This window comes from Nothobranchius furzeri, chromosome 1, assembly GCF_043380555.1.
Source record: "Nothobranchius furzeri strain GRZ-AD chromosome 1, NfurGRZ-RIMD1, whole genome shotgun sequence".
NCBI classification, from domain to species: domain Eukaryota; kingdom Metazoa; phylum Chordata; class Actinopteri; order Cyprinodontiformes; family Nothobranchiidae; genus Nothobranchius; species Nothobranchius furzeri.
Genome location: NC_091741.1, coordinates 79,173,418 through 79,199,291, shown reverse-complemented (window position 1 = coordinate 79,199,291; position 25,874 = coordinate 79,173,418). Strand labels below are relative to the sequence as shown.

General features: G+C 41.2%; 1 protein-coding gene across 2 annotated transcripts in view; it reads left to right on the top strand.

Annotated features, from left to right (window-relative positions):
- Window positions 1-25,874, top strand: part of fgfrl1a (fibroblast growth factor receptor like 1a) — a 105,572-nt gene that overhangs the window by 44,565 nt on the left and 35,133 nt on the right. Inside the window, exon 2 of one of the 2 annotated variants that reach the window (XM_070555001.1) lies at window positions 1,572-25,843. The exons of the other annotated variant lie outside the window; for it this stretch is intronic. Coding sequence (XP_070411102.1) covers window positions 2,557-8,286 — 5,730 coding nt within the window. The 5' untranslated portion in view covers window positions 1,572-2,556 and the 3' untranslated portion in view covers window positions 8,287-25,843. Of the gene's footprint in view, window positions 1-1,571; window positions 25,844-25,874 lie in introns of those variants that run through there. 2 annotated transcript variants of the gene reach the window in all.

Here is a 25,874-nt window from a genome sequence, read left to right as displayed (position 1 = left end):
TAGTGGCCATTATACGGCCTGGTGGATTAGTCCTGTTCACCATTGTTACCCTCATAGGGTGGGGGGCACAGGCATACACACATACACACACACCTTTCCTTTTTCTACCAATTTCTATTTCATTTTCTAACATTTTATTTTTTTTTCTGTTTTTGTCAAAAATAATGTTAATTTAATGTTAGTATCACCAAATAAACACACACACGCACATTGTCCTTCGTGTCCACCCCCCACCCTGTAATGCCTTAATGGGTCAGTCTATTGATGGACCTGCTTGTTCGCTGAAGGAGTCTTTTCTCATTAGGGTTGGGATTTTGCCACCGGCCCTGCAGGCTTCATTGTTCCCACTCCAAGCCAGTTATTGGGCTTTCCCTGTGTAACAACCCCCCCCCCCCCACACACACACACACACACACACACACGCTGAATGGAGCTGAGAGCAGTGAAGAGCCTTCGGAGGGCAGAGCAGGGTCCGGTAATTAGCAAAGACATGTTTGAAGAGAGCAGGGAGGAGAAAGAGTGGAAGAACCAGAAGAGAAAGAGCAGACCTGCGCTACAAAAAGCTTCCTTTTGAAGTTTTAGAAACTTTTGTCTCCTTTTTTTGCTCCTGCGCCATCATCAAAGCCAAAGACTGGTTCTTCTGCACACAACGTCCCTCCTCCTCCTCCCTAACCATCTTTTTCTTTTCAGTTCGGTTCCGTTCCCATTCGTTACTCCTCTCCCTGAGCATGCACTTGTGTCAGAGCTGAAAAGCCTTGTATCTTCTACAGCCGCTTTGATGCCCTAATGACAACGTGAGGAGCAAATTATTTTCAGTTTCACCCCCATCCTCCTTCATTCTTCTGGCGTTGTTCTCCAAATTCCACCAGTTGCATCTGGCTTTTCTGGTCCCAGCCCCACTGACAACAAGCAGGCAGGCTATAGTGGAACGTCTCAGCAGTAAAACAGAAAAACTCTCAAGAAGCAGAGAAACGTTTTCAGGTTTCTAAAGGTTTATTGCTGTTTTGATTATGAGCCAGAGTTTCTTCTGATTTAAGTAATAATTGTTACTGTAACTGTCCCTGAGACAGTTAAAATAAAGTTGTTTATTTCAAATGTTTCTGTGATAGAGAGATGCTTAATTTGGTTCATTTAATTACTAGATAAGATGATAAAAGTGTAACATTGATTTAAAAACATGTCTAAAATATGTGATTAAAAAATATGGGTTTGTTAAATATGTAACGTGCTGTAAAGTTTGTATGAGGTAGAGTTTGTAATGGTCACATGATCAGAGTTTGTTTGACAGCGCTACCATAGCAACCATAGCATGGATACATAGCTACAGATGTGTCTACAGCCTCGACGTTAATGTCATTCTGCATGTGGTCCAAGAGGCGCACACGGTATGGTTTCATGTATAATGTTTGTATAATGTTGCATATGTGTTCTACACTGTTAATGAGAGGACATTTTGTGATTCATTATTGCGCATTTTCTTTCTGTTCTGCTTGCACGAGACTGTTTATGGACAATGGTATGAGAGACTGATAAGTTCAAACCGTTATTGTGTAAACTTTGTGTTTCTTCAGTTTTCACGGTGTCTGAAGAGAGAGAGAGAGAGAGCAAAATAAACATCCGAAGACATCAGTATGATGCGTGGCCATTCTTTGTTGGACCCCTGTAGTTACAGTGAAAACGTACCGCCAACGTGCCTGGAAGTTCAACGTAAGAAGCAGTGAATGTTTCAGAAGAAGAAAAGAAGAAAGGTTCGTGACAGCGCAGTGTGTGTGGTTCGAGAACGCAGCGGAAAGGAGGCTTGCAAACTCGGAAAGAGGAAACATCATTATTGGCGCTTTGGACGGCAACGACCACGACTTCACCAATAGAGGGCGACATTGACCATCATAAACTACAGCTCTGCAACCGTCTGCAACTCTGCCGTTGCACACAGCAAAAACTGTATAATCCTCCGTCTTCAAGGAAAAGATAACGGCTCTGCAGTCAACGTCAGGTTGGGCTGTGATATATCCACAGCTGTTAGTAAAGTTTGGAGAGGTCTATTAATATAATAATTTATTTTGTATGAGAAAGGTACTGAGCTAAAGGTAACCAGCCTGTCATAGCCAAACTGTTCCCCTTTAATTTACAAGTGGTGTTGTTTAAAGTGTTCTAATGATGTTTAAGAGTTCAACTTAAAGGAAGACTAACAAGGGGTGTTGTTAAGAAAAATTGTTGCAAGAATCAGATTGTATTGAGAATTATATGTTTGCCAGAATCGCATATACATATAGCAACGACTTGTTATGCAGCAGGTTTGCTGAAACATGTGCAATGTCAGTAAACACAGAAAAATCACATATTGAAGAATTCTGAGAACAAATATATTCCCTTAAGGAAGAGCTAAGTAGATTGAATGAACAATTGAAATTACAGACTGATGATGTTGAAAGGGAGAAATTGGAGTTACTCATAGGTGATATTCATGCTAAAATAGAAATAAAGCAGAAGCCTGCCACTAATACTTCAAGACTAGAGCCCAGGAAATCCTCAAGGGAGCGAAAGTTAACACCCAAAATGTTAGAACTTAAGCAACAAGAGTTTTCTCAGAAGGAGAGTAAATTTATCAAACTATATGAAACCTGGAAAGAACAAGTTAAAGCTACACGTTCCAAACTTAAAGAAGAGTGCTCTGACCAGGAATTAGCTGACATGATGGATACTGTCGAAGGGCTGGAGTCACAAGTGAAAAATACATATGAAGATATAAGATCGCAGGCAGCCCCTTCTACTGAGACTAGAAGAAAAATTGATTCCTGCACAGCAGTAACAGCGGACTTGATGAGAATACTTAAAGTACGTATGAGCGAAGTGGGGATAGAAGAGTTTGATGCTAAGGCAGAAAATGCAAGACTTCACATGGTGCTAGACAGAGAATATGCTCAGTCAATATTTGGGACTACAATCTCCCGACCTTCAGTACGTAGCCACCGCTCAAGCTGTTTATCGGAGCAGCAAAGCATCAATGTAAAAAAGGCAGAGTGTGCTGCACAGCTTGCTGCGAAGCAGGCCGAGATAGAAATGGAGGAGGCTATTGCTACACAAAGGCAAGAGCTTAAAAGACTAGAAAATCAGCGAGATCTTCAGGTAATAACTGCAAAGCTAAAAGCTTATTCTCAAGCAGATTCAAGTGAAGTCTGTGGAGAAGTCAAAAGTGCACACAGTGAGGTAGTCAGTTGTCCTCCGTTAGCTCCTGAAGAAATCGTACCAGAGCAAACCTACAAGAATAATAACAATGAACAACCAAACAATAACAATGAGTCATTGTTAATGCAAGCATTGCATGACACAATGGTCCTCACCAGACTTCCTGCACCTGAACCCCCAGTCTTCTCAGGGGACCCACTTAAGTTCTTAGAGTGGAGCACTAGTTTCAAAGCTTTGATAGAACGGCGATGCACAAATCCAGCCGACAGGTTGTTCTACCTACGCAAATACATCAGTGGAGAAGCACAGTCTGTATTGGAGGGAAGCTTTTACAGAAAAGATGACCAAGCATATGACCAAGCTTGGGAAGCTTTGAATGCTCGGTATGGTCACCCCTTTGTAATTCAGTGTGCATTTAGGGAAAAACTGAACAACTGGCCAAAGATTGGTTCAAGAGAGTCACTTAAACTGAGACAATTCAGTGATTTTCTGACAGCCTGCAGCAATGCTATGCCATACATCAAAGAACTGCAGGTGTTAAATGACTGTGAAGAGAATCAAAAATTGCTCCGAAAACTTCCTGACTGGGTGACTTCTCGCTGGAATCGTCATGTCACGGTGCAGTTACGGCAAACAGAAGAATATCCAAGCTTCAAACAATTTGCTGACTTTGTTACACAAGAAGCGGAAGTTGCATGCAATCCCATAACATCATTTAATGCCTTGAAACACACTGAAACTAGAGACATAAAGCATCCAAAGGCTAATGCATACATCACAAGTGTGGAAGCATCAGACCGAACAACAACAGGATACAGCAAAGTGGAGAACAATTCAAATGAGGGTGATATAGAAAGAAAAGCACATGCATTGCCGTCAAACTCAGTCACATGTATTTGCTGTGGAGAAAGCCATTCTATTCACAAATGCCAGACCTTTGCTAAAATGTATGTGGAAAACAAGAGAAAGTTCATACTTGAAAATAACCTGTGTTTTGGCTGTCTCAGAAGAGGACACAATTCCAAAGACTGTAAGCGCAAGGCGACTTGTGGGATTTGTAAAAAACATCATCCAACAGCTCTTCATGAAGACCGTCCAACAACTGCAGTGAACACGTCATCACATAGAATGCAGGCAGAAGAAAACATATCTGCACTTTCTTGCTGCATGGACAAAGGAGATGGTGGGAGCACATCCATGATAGTCCCTGTGTGGGTTTCTTCAACCACCACTCCAAAGAGAGAGACCTTAGTGTATGCTTTATTAGATACGCAGAGTAGCAACACTTTTGTAGATCAAGAGGTATGTGAGGAGATGGGGATGAGTTTAGAGCCAGTGAAGTTAAAGCTAACCACTATGATAGGAAGAGATTCCATTGTTCAGAGCAAAAGGGTTAGTGGGATCAGAGTTAGAGGGTTTTACTCCAAAGGCTTTATCAACTTGCCACTTGCCTATACCAGAGACTTCATCCCACTTGAACGTTCACACATTCCCACCTCTGAAACTGCCAAGAGATGGAAACATTTAATCAGAATAGCACAGGAGATGCCCGAGTTAATGGATTGCAAGGTTGGGCTGTTAATAGGCTACGACTGTTCTAGAGCACTGGCACCACGGCAAGTAATCGCGGGAGGTGACGAAGAGCCATATGCAATCAAGACAGACCTGGGCTGGAGCATTGTTGGCAGTTCACAAAAAATGGCAACATCAACAGAAGTGACAGGCCTGTGCCATCGCTCATCTGTTAAGGAGCTTCCACCTCTGACACCAGCCACCATCATCAGAGTACTTGAGTCAGATTTCAAAGACACAGCTCCTGGAGAAAAGAGCATATCACAAGATGACATACAGTTCATGCATCTGCTAAATGAGGAAATACACCAGAATGCTGACGGGCACCTAGAGATGCCACTTCCCTTTAAGGCACGCCCTCAGCTGCCAGAAAATAAGCGTCTGGCTCTGGTGCGACTTAAGCACCTGAAAGGGAAGTTTGAGAAAAACCCCAAATTTAAGGACGATTATGTAAGGTTCATGAACAATGTCTTCAAGGAAGGTGATGCTGAAAGAGCTGAAGATGATCCCAGAGAAGGAAATACGTGGTACATTCCACATCAAGGCATCTATCACCCAAGAAAACCAGAACAAATCAGGGTTGTGTTTGACTGCTCTGCAAAGTACAGTGGCACAGCTCTGAATGATCACCTCTTGACCGGACCTGACCTCATCAACAGTTTGACTGGAGTCCTCTGCAGATTTCGCCAACACCCTATTGCAATAATCTGTGATGTAGAGAAGATGTTTCACAGATTTCATGTAAACAGAGAAGACAGAAATTACTTGCGATTCCTGTGGTGGGAAAACGGTGAAACAAACACAGAGCCAAAAGAATTTCGCATGAAAGTCCATCTTTTCGGGGCAGCGTCCTCACCAGGCTGCGCAAATTATGCAATGAAGTATCTTGCGAGCCAAAATGAAAGGGAACATCCAACAGCAGCCAACTTCATCAGAAGTAGCTTCTATGTTGATGATGGGCTAGTCAGTGTAAAAACTGTGAATGCAGCCATTGAACTAGTGAGAGATGTGCGGAAGGTGTGTGCGAAGGCAAGATTACGGCTTCACAAGTTCATATCCAACAACAGAGAAGTCCTGGAGTCAATTCCAGATAGTGAACGAGCTAGTGGAGCCCAGGATGTGGACATCAGTCATCATGAACTCCCAGTTCAAACTATGTTGGGAGTAAGGTGGAGTGTAAGCAGTGACACCTTCTCCTTTAAAGTTGCCCTGGAGGAGAAACCACTATCACGACGGGGAATTCTTTCCATTATCGCCTCTGTGTTTGACCCATTAGGCTTCTTGGCTCCTTTCCTTCTAATAGGAAAGAAAATTCTACAGGAAATGTGTCTAAAGAACATTGGATGGGATGAGCCACTGCCTAGTGAATTGAAGCCACAATGGGAGAGTTGGGTCACTGATCTGAAGAACCTGCAGCAACTCCAAATCCCAAGATGCTTTATACCTGAAAACCTTGGAAAAGTCCAAAGAATAGAACTCCACCACTTTTCAGATGCGAGCAATCGCGGGTATGGTCAGTGCTCATATGTCCGGGTGATGAGTGAAGACAAAGTGCATTGCTCCTTAGTCATAGGCAAAGCAAGAGTTGCACCCACGAGAGTTGTAACCATACCAAGGCTGGAATTAACAGCAGCAGTGGTGTCTGCAGCAGTCAGCAGAATGCTAAAAGAGGAACTGGAGCTCAAAATTGATCAAGAGTATTTCTGGTCTGATTCACGGGTGGTTTTGGGCTACATTAACAACGAAGCCCGCAGATTTCATGTTTTTGTTGCTAATAGAGTGCAAAGAATCAGAGAAGCAACTGATCCAGCACAGTGGCACTATGTTGACACCAATCAAAATCCAGCAGATCACGCTTCCAGAGGCCTCACAGTGGCAGAACTGATCAGTTCAAATTGGTTCACTGGACCTCATTTCCTGTGGGAAAGAGGGTTTGTCACACCAGACTCAACTCCAGACCTTCTGGTAGGTGATCCAGAGGTCAAAACGACACAAATACTACGTACAAAGGTAGTAGAGGACAGGAACTTCTTGGAGAGACTCAAAAGGTTCTCAAAATGGCATACAGCAGTAAATGTAGTTGCTAGGATTCAGCAACTAGCCAAAAGAGCCAATGCAACAAAGGGTATAAATGTGGAAGATAGGAGAAAAGCAAGTCATGTGCTTATAAAATTAGCACAAGAAGATGCTTTCAAGGAGGAAATACAAACACTGAGCCATGGTAAATTACCACAGAGCCATCCTTTGTACCAACTTGATCCAATATTGCAAGATGGCGTTCTCAGGGTAGGAGGGCGGTTAAGGAAGGCTTCCTTACCGCTTGACTTGAGGCATCCAATAATCCTACCCAAACATGGCATAATTACTCACCTGATTTTAGATCAGTGCCATGAGAAAACCCAGCATCAAGGCAGAGGACAGACACTTAATGAACTAAGAGCAAATGGTTTCTGGGTTATTGGTGGGAGCAAAGTTGTAGCTAATCACATTAAGCAATGTGTTACATGCAGGAGAGTTCGCAGGCCAACAGAAACACAAAGGATGGCTGATTTACCGGCAGCTCGTGTTGAACCCTCACCACCATTTTCCTATTGCGGGATGGATTGTTTTGGACCTTTCCATACTAAGCAAAACCGCAAGGACTTTAAGAGATACGGTCTTCTATTCTCTTGTTTGTCCTCTAGATCAATCCACATAGAAATGTTGGAAGATCTCACGACAGATGCCTTCATAAATGCTTTACGGTGTTTTATAGCTATTCGTGGAGCCATCAGACAAATCAGATCTGATCAAGGAACAAACTTTGTTGGGGCAAAAAATGAACTGACAGAGGCCTTAAGGGAAGTAGATAAGGACAGACTGTCTGCTTACCTGGCCAGGAAACAGTGCGACTTTGTCATGAATGTGCCTGACGCCAGTCATATGGGAGGTGTTTGGGAACGGCAGATAAGGACAGTCAGGGGCGTCTTAACCAAGGTCCTTTCACAGAGTGCTGGAAGATTAGATGATGCTTCTTTGAGAACATTTTTCTATGAAGCCATGTCGATTGTTAATAGCCGTCCTCTTACCACAGACAGCATCAGTGATCCCAAAGGCTTAGAGCCACTCACCCCAAACCACTTACTCACCATGAAAACCTCTGTACCACTGCCTCCACCTGGAAAATTTGTGCCAGAAGATCTGTATGCCAGAAAAAGGTGGCGCAGAGTTCAATATTTGGCAGAGCAATTCTGGAGTAGATGGAGGAATGAGTACCTCTCAAATATCACATTAAGACAACGCTGGCACTCCCCAAGACGAAATGTTAGAATAGACGACATTGTCATTGTGAAAGAAGAAGGAATCCCTCGCAGTGAATGGAAGCTTGGGAGAGTACTGGATGTTTGCAAAGATGAAGAGGGTCTGGTTCGGAAAGCCAGAATACAACTAGGAAACAGGAAACTATCGAAAGAGGGTGAAAGGCTCAATAAACCATCCACTCTTGAACGCCCTATACATAAATTAGTGGTCCTAATAGAGAGTAATTAGAATGTTCCATTGGAACTTCTGTAAATGTATATGGGATGGTTAAAGTATTAGACTTGACTTGCAAGATTAAGTACTGTTTGGTTCTGAAAATTTCTAGATTTATTCATATTATTAACAGTTCATAAATCTTAGTAATTTGGTGGGAGTGTAACTGTCCCTGAGACAGTTAAAATAAAGTTGTTTATTTCAAATGTTTCTGTGATAGAGAGATGCTTAATTTGGTTCATTTAATTACTAGATAAGATGATAAAAGTGTAACATTGATTTAAAAACATGTCTAAAATATGTGATTAAAAAATATGGGTTTGTTAAATATGTAACGTGCTGTAAAGTTTGTATGAGGTAGAGTTTGTAATGGTCACATGATCAGAGTTTGTTTGACAGCGCTACCATAGCAACCATAGCATGGGTACATAGCTACAGATGTGTCTACAGCCTCGACGTTAATGTCATTCTGCATGTGGTCCAAGAGGCGCACACGGTATGGTTTCATGTATAATGTTTGTATAATGTTGCACATGTGTTCTACACTGTTAATGAGAGGACATTTTGTGATTCATTATTGCGCATTTTCTTTCTGTTCTGCTTGCACGAGACTGTTTATGGACAATGGTATGAGAGACTGATAAGTTCAAACCGTTATTGTGTAAACTTTGTGTTTCTTCAGTTTTCACGGTGTCTGAAGAGAGAGAGAGAGAGAGCAAAATAAACATCCGAAGACATCAGTATGATGCGTGGCCATTCTTTGTTGGACCCCTGTAGTTACAGTTACCTTTTTGGTGTTTAGTCTGCTGTTGTGACAGAGCTTATCTGCTGAAAATATCATGAAAATGTAATTATAATTGTCATTTACTTAAAACAGTTTTTCAAAACAGACTTGTTTTGTTTAAAGCCATCAGGTGTGCATCTGCGTGTGCTTACTTGTGCGATGTTGCTGCATTCCTCAGTGTTATATTTCACATAAGTCTATGTGCTGTGCATTTTTGCTGTTTTTCTGAAAAAGGTGCATGTGTGCGTGCATTTTTCCCCATGGCTCTTAAGCAAACACAGCACTTGTTCTGCGGCGCCTCTGCTATCGGCCTGCGGTTTGATCCGTGTGACAGCACGCTGAAAACCGATACACACACAAGAGCTTCAGTCGTAACTTCTCTTTGGTCTTTCTGATTTACTTTTCTGTGCCGTTAGGATATTGTTTAATTAGTTATTGTGCCACAAGATCTTTTTAATGAGGGTTTAAAAAGTGTCCACTCTCTCTGTCCAAGTTATTTCCTCTGCATGTGGTCACTGCCTCGTTGGATCACTTCAGGCCAACATTTGTTTGCTTTAAAGAGCAGGTCAGCCCCAAATCCACTTTTTTTTTGCTGATAAACTGTTTAAATGAGTGTGTAATAGTACTATAAACATGTGTAGTCAATTTTTTTTTTTTTTTGCATTTTAGTTAACTTTATTTAAAAGGAGACTAGGAAGTGTTGGCTTGCTTTTAGCACCCCCTAGTGTCTGTTAGTAGAACCAAAACGTATCTCCTCGCTGTGCATTCGTCTTTTTAACGCATTAATCTAACAACTGAAACGTTTCCCAGCCTTCCTTAGTGTCCACAGGAGTGATTCATCACTAAAGTAAACAAATCAGCTGTTCGTGATGTAAAGCATGCAGGAAATGTGCTGAAGACAGACTGCAGTACCAAGTATGTCAGCTGTAAGTCCAACAGAGCAGACCGGCAACTGTGAAGCTGCAAATGGAATATTCTGGTCACAGGGGGCTTTGGGGGCTGGGTGGCCTTTTATCAACCATCTAAAGGGTCATTTTAGCAAATACTGGCTCAAGAAAATCATTTAAAAATATGAAAGTGGTGCAAATGATCCCTTTAAACTAGAAAGGTTCTACCTAAACCTGTAAGCGTGGCACCCTCCTCAGATTAAAAGTGAATACTACAATTGAACTTGAATCAGCCATGGCTATTGGCTAAGCAGTGATTTGTGACGTTAGCCAGTGTGTGTGATGTCAGCTGCGCTGTCCCTGTGGGGTGTATAAACAGCTGAGTCTTTACCATGCCGCTGTAAAGATTTGGAGTTAGAATAGAGAGCTAGCGTTTACAATGTAGGTTAGCAAAATGATACACGTGTTTTTCACGTTAAAAAATAAATTTCATGTTGTACTCTCTTCCTCTGGTGGGGGAGGTGGAGAGAAATCCTCAACCTTAAACGACTGCTCTGAAGCAAAGGAGCTAGTGTTGTTATCGTGCTCCATCTGTCTCGCAGTCTGACGGGGGTGACTTACTCTTTAAGCTGCTGAGAGTCGTCTTGGCCCAAAATCCTAGTTCTCAGACAAGACATGGGAACATATTTAAAAGGAAGGTAAAAGAGAGGCTGTGTTGCTGTTTTCAGACATGTTCAGCGATGAGATGAAGCTAATAGATCAATCACTGAGTAGCCCGTCAGAGCATTCTCATGTTGATATACTAAAACTAACACAGTGTATCCCGTGTCAACATTTCTCATGCGATTATGCAGCAGTTTGGGAGTGAAATCATGGAATTCTTGGAGCAGACGAGTGTGAACATATGAAAGTAGCTACTCCGCGACCTTGGCCTGGCTGTTAGAAGTGAGTGGGCAGCATCAGAACTATAAAAGGTTGCATTTTTTTTAATCAATCCACAAACAGCTCTGAGAAACCTGAATGAGCATTAAACAAAGCAGGCACTGGGGTGAGTCATGCTGAAACGTGGCCCAGCTGTGCATCATGATGAGCGGGTTGGTTTTTACATTGTTGTAAATTGTTATTCATCAAAGAGAGTCTGTCAGCGTGAAGCCTCACGCAGCATACATGCCAACATCTTTGAAGTTAAGTGAGGCACACACACACACATACACACATTTGCACGCATAATGAGAGCACATGCAGATCTATGTAGAAACAGTCATACGTACAAGTATGTGCAAAACAAACAAGCTTGTGATGTACTCACGCTTAACAGGTTCAATGCCGTCTTTGAAGTCTGTTTCACATTCCAGCGGGCATTAGGGTTCAGATCAGCGCTCAGAAAGCAGAAAACTAGCTTTAGATAGAGCCCGGTGCATTTTTCTGACCAATAATTCTTTATTTGTAGAGATTTGTCAATAAACTACAAGTAAAAAGTAAAGACATATACATGTGATGTATTTGTCTGCACTTATTGTGACATTTTTTATTTAAACCCCACAAAACCAAGACTTTTTGTCATATTTCTGGGGGGTTTCACCCGCCACTCAAAGCAAAAAGCAAGCTTGCTTCTCTGTCGTGATAATATAACTCATTAATCACTGGTTGGACTTTAATTAAACTCTTAGAAAGTGATCATTGGACAAGCTTCTATAATTTATTAACTTTTGGTGTTAACTCTGTTTAACATTAGCAAACATCAAAATACTGGTTTTGCAGAGACCGTGCTAAACATTTTCTTCATTTGTTTTCAACTCGACTTCAATTGTCTTGTTATCTAAGGCAACTAGCTAGAAGGGACTAGCTCCTCAAATCGTGTTGCTGAAAATAATGACAGTAAAGCTGATTCTGGTTCTGACGACTTGATTTGATCATAGTTGAGCTGTTTCCAACACATAATCTTAGAGCTCTCTGATCAGATTGCATGAAACTCTGCACAACCTGATTCTCCAGATTTGACAAAAACAATTAAAACTTCATCAATTCACAATATTAAACATTAGTTAAAATTGTAAAACGCCTGTATTTGATATAGCGCCTTGTATGGTTCTAAAACCCCCCAAGATGCTTAACAACACAAACTCATCCGCACGCATTCATAAACTGATGGTGATAAGCTACATTGTAACCACATCAGCAAGAGGGCACATTGACAGAGGCAAGGCTGATGAAGATGGTGCCCCCGATCCGATGTGAAACTGATCCTTTACTTGGCAAAAAAAGATTCTGATCCTGATTCTGAGCATACTGGTGAGTTTATGAAGGCGTCGTCTTATTTTCTCTGCTTCGTCGCCTTGGCTGTTTCCTCTCACCTTCATGATCCTGCTTCTTCTGCTTGGTTAAACAGGCAACCTGTCAATTAGTCTTAGCACTGCTGCCACCTAGTGACTGGGGGTGGTCTAGCGTTGCAGCATAAAAAAGATGCTAAAAATAATTAATTCTCCTGCCTCTTGCCTTTCCTGACACCCTTGGGAGGGGTGCACCCCACTAAATGAGAAACACTGGTTTTGTTTCTTTTTCAGTCATCAAAAGCTTTAAAGAGACTTTACGGACTTTTGAATTTTTATGCTCGTGATTGCCCCCTCAGGCCAAAAGTGTAACGGCAGCTTCAATAGTAGGCTCGTGCACGAGGCGCGCATGCTGTTCGTGCACACTCCTTAACGAAAATAACAGCTGAGACAGTCCCGTGTGTGTGTGTGTGTGTGTGTGGCCCGGAGGACAGAGGAAAGGAGAACGCGCAGCTAATTAATTAAATAATTTGGTTCTGTACCTTTCTCTTCAGCACAGCCGACAAAGTTTAAGATGGGTCAGTCCCCCTGAATGCTCAGACCATTCCATTCCCTTGCTTGAAAAATTGTTCCAAAATGAAAGTTGAACCCACATCTTTTTTAACTGTGAATTCAATGCCGTTCGGCGAGTCTCAAATAAAAATTTGGGCATCTTACTGTAAAAAAAAAATACCATTAATGTAAAAAATACACTCTAAATGAACTATGTTCACATCCAGAATTGAACCCAGATCTTCTGCATGAGAGTCCGACATCTTTCAAGGTGAGCTACACACCAGTAACATTCATAGCATCTGTAACATTTATATCCTTGATGACACCTGAAACAATATCAAACCAAAGAACGGTTCGAAGCGAAAATGGTTATTTTGTTGCTAATTTGCAGGAAATATCTAGAAGAAAGTTCTACAGAAAGTAGCTAAGGGTCCTCAGAAATGTAGCTAGGTTTGTCACTAGGCGTTAGGAACAGCGACAAAGTGGCATTGCCTCACTCTCTGCTGCTAAAGCTACTGATAGCAAATGCTACAGGCTATGCTTGAGCGTGAACGCGCATGAAGCAGCCTGCTCGACCCGAGCAGCTCTCTTTTTCTGTGATTTTACAGAAAAACAGGCAATCACAGTAAAAATGCCAGGGCTCATTCTACAGGACCAGGGCATTGCAGGAGAATGTATGAAGAAGAAATTTATTATTTCTATACATGTTTTGGCTGTCAAACTTCCATAATGCCCGTTTAAAGCAGGAGGTGAGATAATCATAACGCAGTTGATAATGCATCAGTGACTGATTTGAGGTGTCATGGTATCTGAAATGAAAGCAAGGATGGTGTTGTAGCTATTCAACGTATGTCTTGCTGCAAAAATGAATTATGTAACAAAAATCAGAGAGAGGTTAATTGGGATCTGAACTGGTACTAATGAGCCAATGTTTAACTGGAGTATAATTTGATACGTGGAAGAGCAGGGTGGGCATGCGAGAGAATGATTGAGAGTTCAAAGTGCTGAACTGAGGCTGCTGGTGTGTGTTTCAAAGGCGACGCGTGGCGATGGATGTGAGAGATTTGTTAATTCAGCAAAGTGGAGCACTGCCTTGATGCTTACTAGAGTTACACAGGCCACAGCTGGGTGGACACACATACACACACGCAGGTACAAATAGGCTAATGGAAAAAATGCCGTACATAACCTCACTTTAAAGGAGACATAAATTGATGCAGATGCACACGTTTCTTTCATAAAACATTTGCAGAACTCCTACTTGCACTTGTAAATCACTCATTTAAAACCTGAACTAACAGAGATCCTCCTACTTTTTGAGCGAACACGCCACAGCTAATTCATGGCGCACAGAGGTCAAAAACATAAAATGTATTTCAGCATGTGTCATCTTTGAGGAAATACTTGGAAGTTCCTGCTCTTCTTTGAGCAGAAAAGGCATGGAGCCGGATCAAGAAGCAATGAAGTGATGTTAAAATCAGTATCTCACTGAGTTGTGGCTAATGGAGACACAAAATTGCAAGAAATATGTAAATGTAATGTCTGAATCACACAGATTTTGCAAGTTTGACACATTTGTGGGCGGTTTTGTACAGGTTACTTGGGGCATGTGATATAATTGCATTTAAACAGTGATACTTTTGTGCATGTTTTCATGTCACGATTCAGTCACAGCATCTTTTGATGTGAATTTAATCACAATAATCCTCCTCTTGTTTGAAATTTTGTCAACAACCTCTCCCAAAGTTAATTTATATTTCTCAAACTTTCTGAGCGATTAAACAAGTTTCAGATGCCGATTTTGCTTTCAAAATATTCCAAATGTCAGCAACATAAGAGTAAGGGCCTCCAAATATTGTGAGGAAATTGAGAACCCTTGCAAGTGTTTCAAGATATGTTCTCATAAATTAAAATCTGTCACCAAGAATCGCAGTCCAGTGAGAAAGTAGCTTAGACAAGGTTGGGAATTCCTTGACACTGTCAGGATTATGAATCGATATTTTAATCAGTCACACAATCATTTAGATTTATTTTTCTAATTTTTCCAGTTCTGTACTACTGCCTCTTTAAATACGCTGACGAGTAAACATTTTTGTCCCATGACGACTCTTAAATATAGACAAAGAAGAAAACACTTAACGGCTTTTAGCAGTTAGCAGCTTATCTTCTTTTAAACTCCAGATCACACATCTCGTCTTGGATCTGCAGCTCACACCTGATGCACCTGAATGCTTTCTGCTGAGATCCAGGTCTGCTGTGGTCTTGTCCATCAGCTTGACTTTGAAATACTCCCCGAATTTATAAACTTTTTAGCATTTTCTCTGGGTGTGTGTCATCCCTTTTCCCATTTGTTTTGCTGAGCTGTTGGTGCTTTAGACCCATTGTGCTTTTTGTCTACATCATGTAACCAGAATGGTACATTGGAAGGAGATTGTATAACCCAGAAGTGATAAATGAAATAAAATTATAGGCAAGACAGTTTTATTTATATAGCGCATTTGAAACACAGGGGCAATTCAACGTGCTTTACAATTAGCATGAAGTGGCACGACAATAAACAAGAGAGCACAAATTAAACAGATGAAATTATAATTTAGAGCTAAAAGGAAAAGACGGAATAAAGGTTGAGCAACATCACAAATTACATGAAACGTTTTTTATAATTGATCGCAGTAACCAAATTTGACCACAAGATGTCATTCTTTCTTAATTATTGCATATTGCACAGTTTTTTTTTTTCATGATCATGCAACTCAAATCATGCTTCAATCTTCCGTGTTGGGGTAGTTTAGAGCTGTTATAGCAAATCTGCAAACCAGCTAGGTTTTGTATGCAAACACGATCACAGAACACTCACCGCTCCTGTTGGGTATCTTCACTGGTTCCATGTCCAATGGAACCGGAAACCCACATTGCCAGAGGAAACAAGATGGAGATAAAAACACCATTTGCTGTTTTTTTAGGTCCAAACATCAAATGATGTTTTTCTTTTTGGGACTCTGGTTTTTCCTAAAGTTGAAGTGGTAGCAGTGAGCTGTTCCTCCTTCTTACATTCAAGGAGGCTGTTGTTGATTTAGCGTCCAGAAAAGAGTGTCTCGGCTAGTAGAAGGCAGCCGTTAGCATTAGCAACTCCACAACATGGCAGAACTCATTCAGGCTTGTGTCATTTGTTGAGATTAAATCATCAACCTCGCAAAGCAAACGTAGTCGGTGGTAGAGTCGTGTCGCTGTTAGCCAATCAGAGGAGAGATGTCAGAATATCAGAAAATAAGAATCCTAATCCTGTCGTGCTCTGCTCCCCTCCGCTCTGGCTAACTTCTAGTTCCTGAAACAGGAATGTGAGAGCTTTTTTTCCCACAGAGATCATCTGACAAATCATTAATTTACACTAGAGACCACTGCAAATCTATTGCAAAAACTATTGATCTTGGTTTTTCAACTCAAATGAAGAATGGGATTTACTGTTATTACCTGACAATTCCACATGTATCCCAGTAAAAGTGTAACTGAATGTTACATATAACCTGAACATATAGCTCTGTTTCCACTTGTGTGATCTCAGAGCCCCGTCTCGTCATTGTAAACAGCGGACATGAAGTAATTCACTAATTCCACTGAATCATCTCTAACCTTGACTGGATCACATCTCTGACGGCCAAGGCTTTAGGCCACATCTGTACGTTTGCCAGATTCCATATCGTTTTCTTCCAGGCTAATCTCTGTGTGTGTTCAATGCTTGACCCTGTTGCTCCGTCACTGAAGTGTGAACGATGATGTGAAACAGCTACGCAAATAACACTACACACGGCAGGATGAATGCATTGTTACAGTCACGTGTATTAACGGTGAGGCAAAAGATAAAAAAATACACCAGTTTACTTTTATATTGGCACTTTAAACCACCAAATGAACTTAACCAAACACATTTGTGCTATAAAATCACACAAACACTTGCAGTTCTGCAGCATTTTTCCCTGTATGTTTCCAGAGCTCATAAACTCCAACGTTTTGTGAAGTTTATGAGGAACTGTGCAACCATTTGTGCCTCATGCCTGTATATTTTTACATTGTTCTGTTGATATTTTGCACTTTGTACATTAACTGTTGGCTTTCAGCACATTTTATATAGCCTGACGAAACCCCGGCCTGTTAACCCGAACCTGAGTAACAAGGGTAAATGGGCCATGCCTGGCCCCAGTTTCTGCAAACATACGATTATTCTGCAGGAAAATTGATCTGGGATTCTTTACACCTCAGAAAAATGTGGTGCACTAATCACAAATTGTGTATTTAGATAAAGTCAGATGGAAATTCATTGGGCTAAAATTTGTGCTGTGTCAGCTTCACTCTGCATTTAAACCTGTAAAACTTTATTTATTGAAGTTCGTGTGACAGATTAAAGCTGTTTGTTAATCACAGCTTTTGTTCAAGCACGTCCTGCAGAGTCCTCCACTCGTGTAAATTGAAGACAGCATCTGTGCTTTTATTTTGGCTATATTCATATAAACAGTGGTCTGACAAAAATGTCAGAAATGACATTACAGCTCAGTTTTTCTTCAAGCTGTTTCTTTACATGTTCCTTCTCTATGCCTGCAGCCCGAGATCTGGATTCAATCCCGTAACTGGAGCAGTCCTGCTGGGTGCATGTCAAAGAAAAATATAAAACAAAGAGGAAAGTTTTAAATTTTATCAATACTGAGTCCCCACAAAAACAGAAGGACACATATGTTAGTGTCTGTTAAGCTGTTACAGCAGTCAGGCTCCTGTCCTTGTGGGGGAATATTGAAAATATTTTCTGCATGAAAGGTTATACCAAAAATGGTTGTACACAGCAGTTAGTCAAAAACATTGTTTAACATGGGGGTTTGTAGTTAAAAATTGCTTAAAGATGAGGAACACACAACTAATCAATACCTTTGCAGTGTTGAATGGGGGGGGGCATTGGTGCACCAGTTTCTGAATCTAGAAGTGAGCCACATCAGAGGACAGCTTCAGACAGGGTTTGGAGTCTTATTTCCTGATATTTGGACAACTCGCCTCGGATTGCTAACAGCAGAGTGACTCTACCACTGACTCCATTTGCTCTGCAACGTTGATGTTTTATCTCCACAAACAACACTAACCCAGAGGAGTTCTACTGTTGTGGAGTTGATAATGCTAACTGTTAGCTTCTAGCAGACGTTCTCTGCTGTTTCCTGGACGTTAATCCAACAACAACCTTCCTCATCGTGAGTCATAATGGATGAGTCCATGAATGTTAAGTGACAGTGTGACGTAGATCTATCAGGCTTTTCAGATCCTAGAGTTTCACCATCTATTTTCTATCAGAAGCTAATGCAGGAGATAGGTGTAGGAGACTATTTTCATGTTCAACCTGCATGAAAAAAGTCCCTCCCCTGGCTTCTACAGCCAAACTAAGCCTCACACGAGCCTAGAGTGTTGACCAATAGAGTTGCGTTGACACAAAAGGAAGCTGCCAATCAATGAGAAATTGCCCCAGTTCCCATCATGCTCTCTGGGGTGACACAGATGCTTCAGTCAGCTTAGCACACCAACCTAGCTCGAATGCTAACTCGATCCTCATTGAATTAATATCAGTCAAGCTAACTTTGGCTTAGCCTTATGCCCTGTATCTCACATATGTTGTATTTCAAGTTAAATGAAAAATATTTATGTGTGGTTTGACTTTGCCAGTCATGTAATTTGAGACTTATTTGTTTGTAAACATTTGTAATTAAGTGACTACAGAAGTTGCATTTATGACACCTCAGCAGAATCTTTTCTATCCAGGGTTTACTGCAGCTTACCACATGGCCAGATTTATAATGGTTTTCTGTTTAATGCTTACTAAATTCAGCCATTTTCCTTCTCCTTCTCCTTCATGTCTGGTTTGATGATGCAAATTGGTGAGACTAGCAGTTGGAGTCCACTATGTGAGTTTTAAAGACACATTTTGAAAAAGTGTCTTTAAAACGCACGAACATCATATTTTAAATCCACGGCACATATCAAACAGGATCAGAAAAAACTTATCAACCCATAGACTCACCTTCCATCCATAGACTCACTTTTTTTTCTTTTTTTTTTTTTTGCCAGTGTGGGATCCATGGTCCGGACGTAGATGGCCGGGACTTGGGCTCCCCATAAGATAAATGTCCTCAAAGTTTAGACATTCTTCTGCGTTTATTTTAACTTTTGTCTGATCTAGTCAGATATTGATGGCAGCTACACTATTAGTACTGAAGTTAGAGAGAATCAGGCCATTTCTTATCCTGGTTATTGAAAAGCAAGGAACAATGTCATTATGACCTACGGACAAATAATAAATCCTTGCTTATAATTTAGGTGTTTTTGAGATTTTGTGACATTTCGTCAGGAAAAATGTAAAGAATTTACACCATCTACCTTAGAAAATCTTCAGGTGTATTCCTGGATGTGTTAAATGACTGACAGCAAAACATACAGACTCAGACAAGCTGCTGCTAACTTTTGGAAAGGAGACATGATTAAAAAAACTGACAAAGGACAGATGCAGGCACATGCATGGACGAATGGTTGACTTTAGAGGTGAAAACAGCACCTCTGACTTCTGAAAGGATGACGCCACAGCATTTCTCCCCCTAAACAATGTGTGTGCACAGAGTGGAAACAGCAGATTGCTTTTATTCATGACCATACAGTCAACCTCCTCCCTCATGCTTCACTCCCACTTACACACACACACACACAGGTGGCTGTAATTAGTGTGTAAAGCCCATTCATGGCACCAGATCAAACTGTGGTGCCGCTCAGCTTCAGGAAATACAAAGCTCTGTTCAGAGTTGGACACACACACTTGCACACATTCATCACTGCTCCACTCTTTATTTCCCCTGTTCTGTTTCTATCATGATGATTGCATAAAAAAGGTTTCCCTCTAAACAGTTTTTGTTTAGTCTGCCTGTGAAACAGAGCTTTGTTTGACTCCCCTGCAGAAACACGTTTTGCACACTCAGTGTTTACTCCAGGGAGAGGAGAAAGATGGTGGAGGGCCCGGGATTATGGGTTAGATAAGGCTGAAATGTTCAACATCTCCAATCATCTCAAACAATACACAAAGTAGTTTGTTATTTTGGGGTTTTACTTTTTGCTGCATCAGCATGCAGATCATATAGTTAGAGTCTGTTAAACCAAACTAGAACATGGTTGTAAAAGCAGGAATAGTACTGATGTTGGAGAGTGTTCATTTGGCCCCACACACACTCTGAACCTCTCTACACTTACCTTTGTTCCCTAAGCTCTGACCAGCTAGGAACGCTTTATAATCAGTCACATACCCTGATTACTGTTTGACATCATCGTGTGTGTGCGCGACTTGTTCACATGTTCAGGTTTGTACCAAATAAGTCCAAAAGCTGGAAGCCATTCCCAGCAGAACACTAATGTGTGTTCATCGTATATCAGAGAGTTCAAGCCCAGAATGGCACGTCGTGTAATCACATTTGTAAATAGCATCGTAAAGTTTTGCTTGTAAAAAAGAAAAAAAGGCTTGTTGTCTTGCTCCAAGGAGGCCAGCGGGTGGGCATAGCTGGAACTGAAAACACTGTCAGGTGTGGGTGTGTGCGTGTGTGCGTGTGTGTGTGTGTGTGTGTGTGTGCGTGTGTGTGTGCGTGTGTGCGTGTGTGTGTGTGTGTGTGCGTAATAACTTGTAATGAGTTCCACAAATCGAGGACAAGGATTTCAGACTGAGGTGTTGAATCCGTTTGTCTCTGAGTGTGATTCACGGTTAGGCTGATCCTGAAAACTGCCATCAGCTCACACTCACTGGTCATTAAATCCTGCAGCCTTAAACATGCAGAAGCAGTTAATCTGTCATGTAAGATCATCAGTCATAACTAGCAGCAGCTAACCATGGTGTGGGATTGTCTGCTCTGCAGTCACAGATAATAAGTCTTTGTCTTTGTACTGTCACTTTTTTCCCATCCAGCTCTGTCTTTTTATCACTCTCCCGCTGCCTCTTGACCTCTTTAAAAAGTCGGTCAGATCCTGTTTTGTTCGCTCTTTCTCTCTGTTGCTGCCCCATTCAGCATCTCTCTCTCTCTGGTGCTGTTAACGGATGCCTATGTAGCAGCACGAGTTATAATGATTTCCATAAGGCTGCACAGCCTCTCCACAGGCAGGAGTGTAAATCGCTCGTGTGTGTGTGTGTGTGTGTGTGTGTGTGTGCGTGCGTGCGTGCGTGCGTGCGTGCGTGTGTGTGTGTGTGTGCCTGTAGAGGTAGCATCAGGTTTATGTGTCAGTTACCTGCTTTGTCATTTATACTAGAGATTGAGACAACTCGAGGGATGAAGCAGTAGAATATAGTCCTGTTTAAAATGGTTGTGTACATTTTCATATCATTGAGCTGAACAGTGAAGAGTAGGAGACAAGCATTTGAGTGAATCTATTTTTAGTTAAAATAACATTGAATTGGTACTTACATACAAACTGACTTACAGCACTTTCACTTATATCATAATGGTAAAAATGTTATACTATTTGTCTAACATTCATGCAAATTCCCTTGTCATAGTTTAGTCACAGAGTGTCTTAATTATGTTTGTCATCCACGCTTATTTTAGTTTTATTTTCTTGCAGCCAGATTGACTAATTTTCTTTTTGTCTCCAATCAGTTTCATATTATTTTTACTTTTCACTAACACCTGATTAAGTTGTCTCTAATAATAACCGTTTTTAGCACAGATGCACCAATACACTGTTTTCACCCAAATAAAGTAAAGACACTGGAATACTTGCTTAAGCCAAGGATCAGTATTAGTACTACAAATTGCTAGCATTTTCTCACTTTGAAATATTTCGGGGCAGACATTTGCAACAGTTACCATTGTGGGTATCTCCAGAATTACCATTGGATAGCTGTTTTTGTTTCTGATGAAAACAAAAACATTCAATTAAAGTTTTTTATAAAGCGCTAAATCACAACAAGAGTCATCTAAAGGCACTTAAAGTAAACATTCCAACACCGGTCAGTTCATTAAGCCAAAGTTTCCCATATAAGGAACCCAGCAGGTTGCATCAAGTCACTCACTAGTGACTTTACAACAATCCTCATACTAACCAAGCATGCAGCGACAGTGGAGAGGAAAACTCCCTTTTAACAGGAAGAAACCTCCAGAGGATCCTGGCTCAATATAAGCAGCCATCCTCCACGACTCACTGGGGATGGAGAAGACAGAACAGACACACACACAACCCCACAAACATACAAACAACATATATACCAAGTAAACATGATGCAAACGGGTATGATGTGTCACAGAACAATTTACCATACCATGCCATACCATACCAATTTATTTATAAAGCACCAAAACTTCTAAATTGCATGGCAGCTAACCAAAGTGCTGTACATAAAAGAGCCAAATGCTTGAACAAATCAACAAAACACAATGACAGCATGAAAATCAGGTAAAATACATAAAAACCTATCATAAATATTCAAGGATAAAAATCCCTACTAAAAACAATAGAATAAGAGAACAGTCAACAGCACTATCAAAAATAAAAATAATGTGAAGAATGATAAAAAAAAAAACATTTGAAATGGCACAAATAAAACAAAAAAAAAAGCTACAACACGGTGCGAGGTGTTAAAAGTGAGCTACTGAATCATAAAAACTAAATTAAGAAAAATAAACCCGGTGCTGGATTTTCGTGTAAAGTGTCACGGAGGGAAGGCAATACTGAAAAAGTGTGTTTTAAGGGCCAACTTCAATTTAAAGCTTCTGTAATGAATTTAACAGACCAGGCTAGGTTTTGAATGCAAATCTTTCACAAAACAGTCACCCCTCCCTTTGGGTATCTTCCCTGAAATGCTTTTGCTGGAACTGGAAACCCACAATGCCAGAGGATACGAGATGGTGTTGAACACCAGTCGCTGTTTTCTAGTTCCAAACGTCTTTTGTTGTCTATGACTTCCTATGGTGTTTTTCTTTTTGGGACTCTGGTAGTTTGTCCTAAAGTTGAAATGGTAGCAGCCGGCTGTTTCTCCTTCTCTGATATTATTGAGCGGAGAACCTCTGACACCAGTGGTGTTCTGCTGTTCAATACGTGAGTGTGTAATAAATGGACGACCCAGGGAAGTGTGAAAGTGCAGCGGTTCAGCAAAACCAAAAACCTGATGGTTCAAATGTTGCATTTGGTTTGAAACGTGTCATTGGCAAAGGTTTTTAAACAAATGCGAGCGAACCAGTATTTTTTTCTTGTATTTTTTTATATCTCCACAATTTTATTTAAAGCTATACCACATTAGAACGTTATAAAGAAGCATGAAAAAATGTTTTAAGCTAATATGTTTTCCAAATGTGCCATTACAGCTTTAAGGATATAAGGGTATAAACACACAGACGTACTGTTGCTGTTTTTTTTCACTCTCAGAAACAAAATTGAGAACCAGTTTAGAAGGGTTCCAGACTGATTCCAGAGAACTGTGAGTATTTTGAAAGAAAACATCCATCAGTTTTCTTATGCTTCTCCGGGGTTGGGTCGCAGGGGCAGCAGCCTAAGCAGAGAGGCCCAGGCATCCCTCTTCCCAGCCACTTGAGCCAGCTCCTCTGGGAAATCCTAAGGTGTTCCTTGACCAGACAAGAAAATTGTCCCTGCAGCATGTCCTAGGTTTTCCATTAAGCCTCTCAGTTCGACGTGCCCAGAAAACCTCACCAGATGTCCGAGCAACCTGACTCCTCTCGATGTTGAGGAGCAGCAGATCTACCCAGAGCTTTTCCCAAATCACGGAGCTTCTTACCCTATCTCTAAAGCCCGGACTACATTGTGCATTTTTCACCCGTCCTAGACAAATTCCTCATTGTGAACAAAATGATGACAACTGAACGTGAGGGTGATTTACAATTCTGTGGCTGTCCAGTGTGACCGTCTCTGCGACAGCTTATTGAGCACCCTCATGACCAAAGTCAACCTCCAACAGTCTTCAAGCACTGCTTGAAAACCTAAATTGAGAACCCTCAAATTATTCCTAACTCTTTGGAACTTTCTATGAGTACTTTTTTTAATTCTTTGTCACCAACAGTTGCTTCCCAGTGAGAAGTCACCCCTGCCAGATTCTTACTCAACTCCCACTTCCTGCTTGAAAAATTTAACAAATGCTATTGCCTAGCAGACCGAGAGGGCGGAGCCACTAACAAATACACACACACACACACACAGGCATAGGCTCACAACGACATTGTGATATCATATGGTACCATCTAACGTTCTAGAGTACCTCTTAGCCAATAGCAATGGCAAATTTAAATTCAAATGCAGTGCAGAGTTTTTACCTGACAACGGCATGACACTGATAGTTTTAGGCAGAAATTTTGAATTTTAACTAAAATGCATTGAAGTGCTAAACTATTGACTACATGTGTCTGCAGCACGATTAGACACACATTTAGGTAGTTTATCAGAAAAAAAGCTGATTTGGGGTGACTTGCTATTTAAGAGAATGTTGATTTAAATCACCCTATTTTTGATATATTTTCACTGTTTCACTGTGCCTAATATTTGCAACAGGATCTGTGCAAATGTCATAATAATGAACTTCGTTGAGGAGCTAAGTATGAAATGTGGGGTCACAACACAAATACCGTAAATCCTCTAATACAGGCCCGGGCCTGTATTTGACTCAAGCTCCTCAGGCCCCAGGCCTTTATTGGAGGGAGGGCCAGTATTAGAGGCAGGCCTCTATTTCTATTTGAGCAAAATGAACTACCAGTAGAATGAATAAAAACGGGGTGTCTATTTGAACCTATAAAATACTAGGTTCATTTATTGAAAATGTACAGTTACCATAACGTGGTACAGTTTGCATATAAAACATTAACAAGGCTAAATTACAGTAGGGAAATATTGTATTGTAACAAAACAATAGCAAACATACCTGTACTGTATATTAAATGTTATTAAATAATACCTGTATTAGAAAAGGCAACAGCCACCTTACCTCTTCAGTTGTAGTAAAAAATAAAATAAAACCCCTCAAATTCAATTCAATATTTGTCCCGTTTAAAGTAAAAAATAAATAAAAAAAATACAATTCACTTTAATCCTCATCCAGTTTGATGGAAAAAAAATGTGTGTGTGTGTGTGTGGGGGGTATCCAATTCAGCTTAATCTTCGTCCTCAGTGTCCTCCTCCTCATCTCTCCCTGTCGTCTCCTCATCACTTGCGCCATCCTCTGTAACAAGTTCATTATTGAACAGTTCCTCTTCATCCTCCTCATTCTCTGCTGCACATCTGTTCTCATCCTGGCGCAGGCGGGCAGCGGTCAGGGCCTGCCGTCCAGCAGCGCAGGGCTGCAAAGATTACCATACATTACATTTTAGTTTAGCTGCAATTGCAAGTAACAGTGGAAAGGTTCACTCACGAATAAATTCATCTAATGGTAGATGAATTAGACTGATAATGATACATTATTTCAACGTACCTGTCCATCTCTGAAGCACAGTATGAGGTGGTCCTCACTCCCGTCGGGTTTCACAGACTGGCCACACACTTTGAAGGACTTGATGACCAGCTCCGTGTCCAGCTTGTCCCAAGCAGCGAGAACCCAGTCCACAAGCAGACGGCGAGATGGTGCTTTCAGGTTCCCTCCACTTGTGTATTGCTTGTTTGTGTCGCCAGACATCCATTCTTCATAAGACGCATGCAGGCTTGCTTTGAAGGGCTGGTTCCACACAACATCGGGGCTTGTATGTACTTGGTGCAGCCTCCTGGGATCACCGCGGTGGTGATGTTGTAGGGCTTCATTTCCTGCTTGGTGGAGGCGCTGATGTGACAGCGGTACGCATCCCACACCAGCAGGTGCGGGTGGAAACTGAATTTTCCCACCACTGTTTTGAGCCAGGCTGAGGTCAAGTCGTCATTCATCCAACCGTTAGCAGATGTAGCAATGACTGCTCTGGTGATTTCTTGCTGCATTGCCTTCACTTCACGGACGGCCCCACGGAAAACAATAAAAGGCTTCAGTTTAGAGCCATCAGCCTTAGCAGCTAGAGCAACAGTGAGATGGCTTTTCTCATGGCCGGTTGTTTTGAGCGCGACACTTTTTGTCCCTCTTACATTAATGGT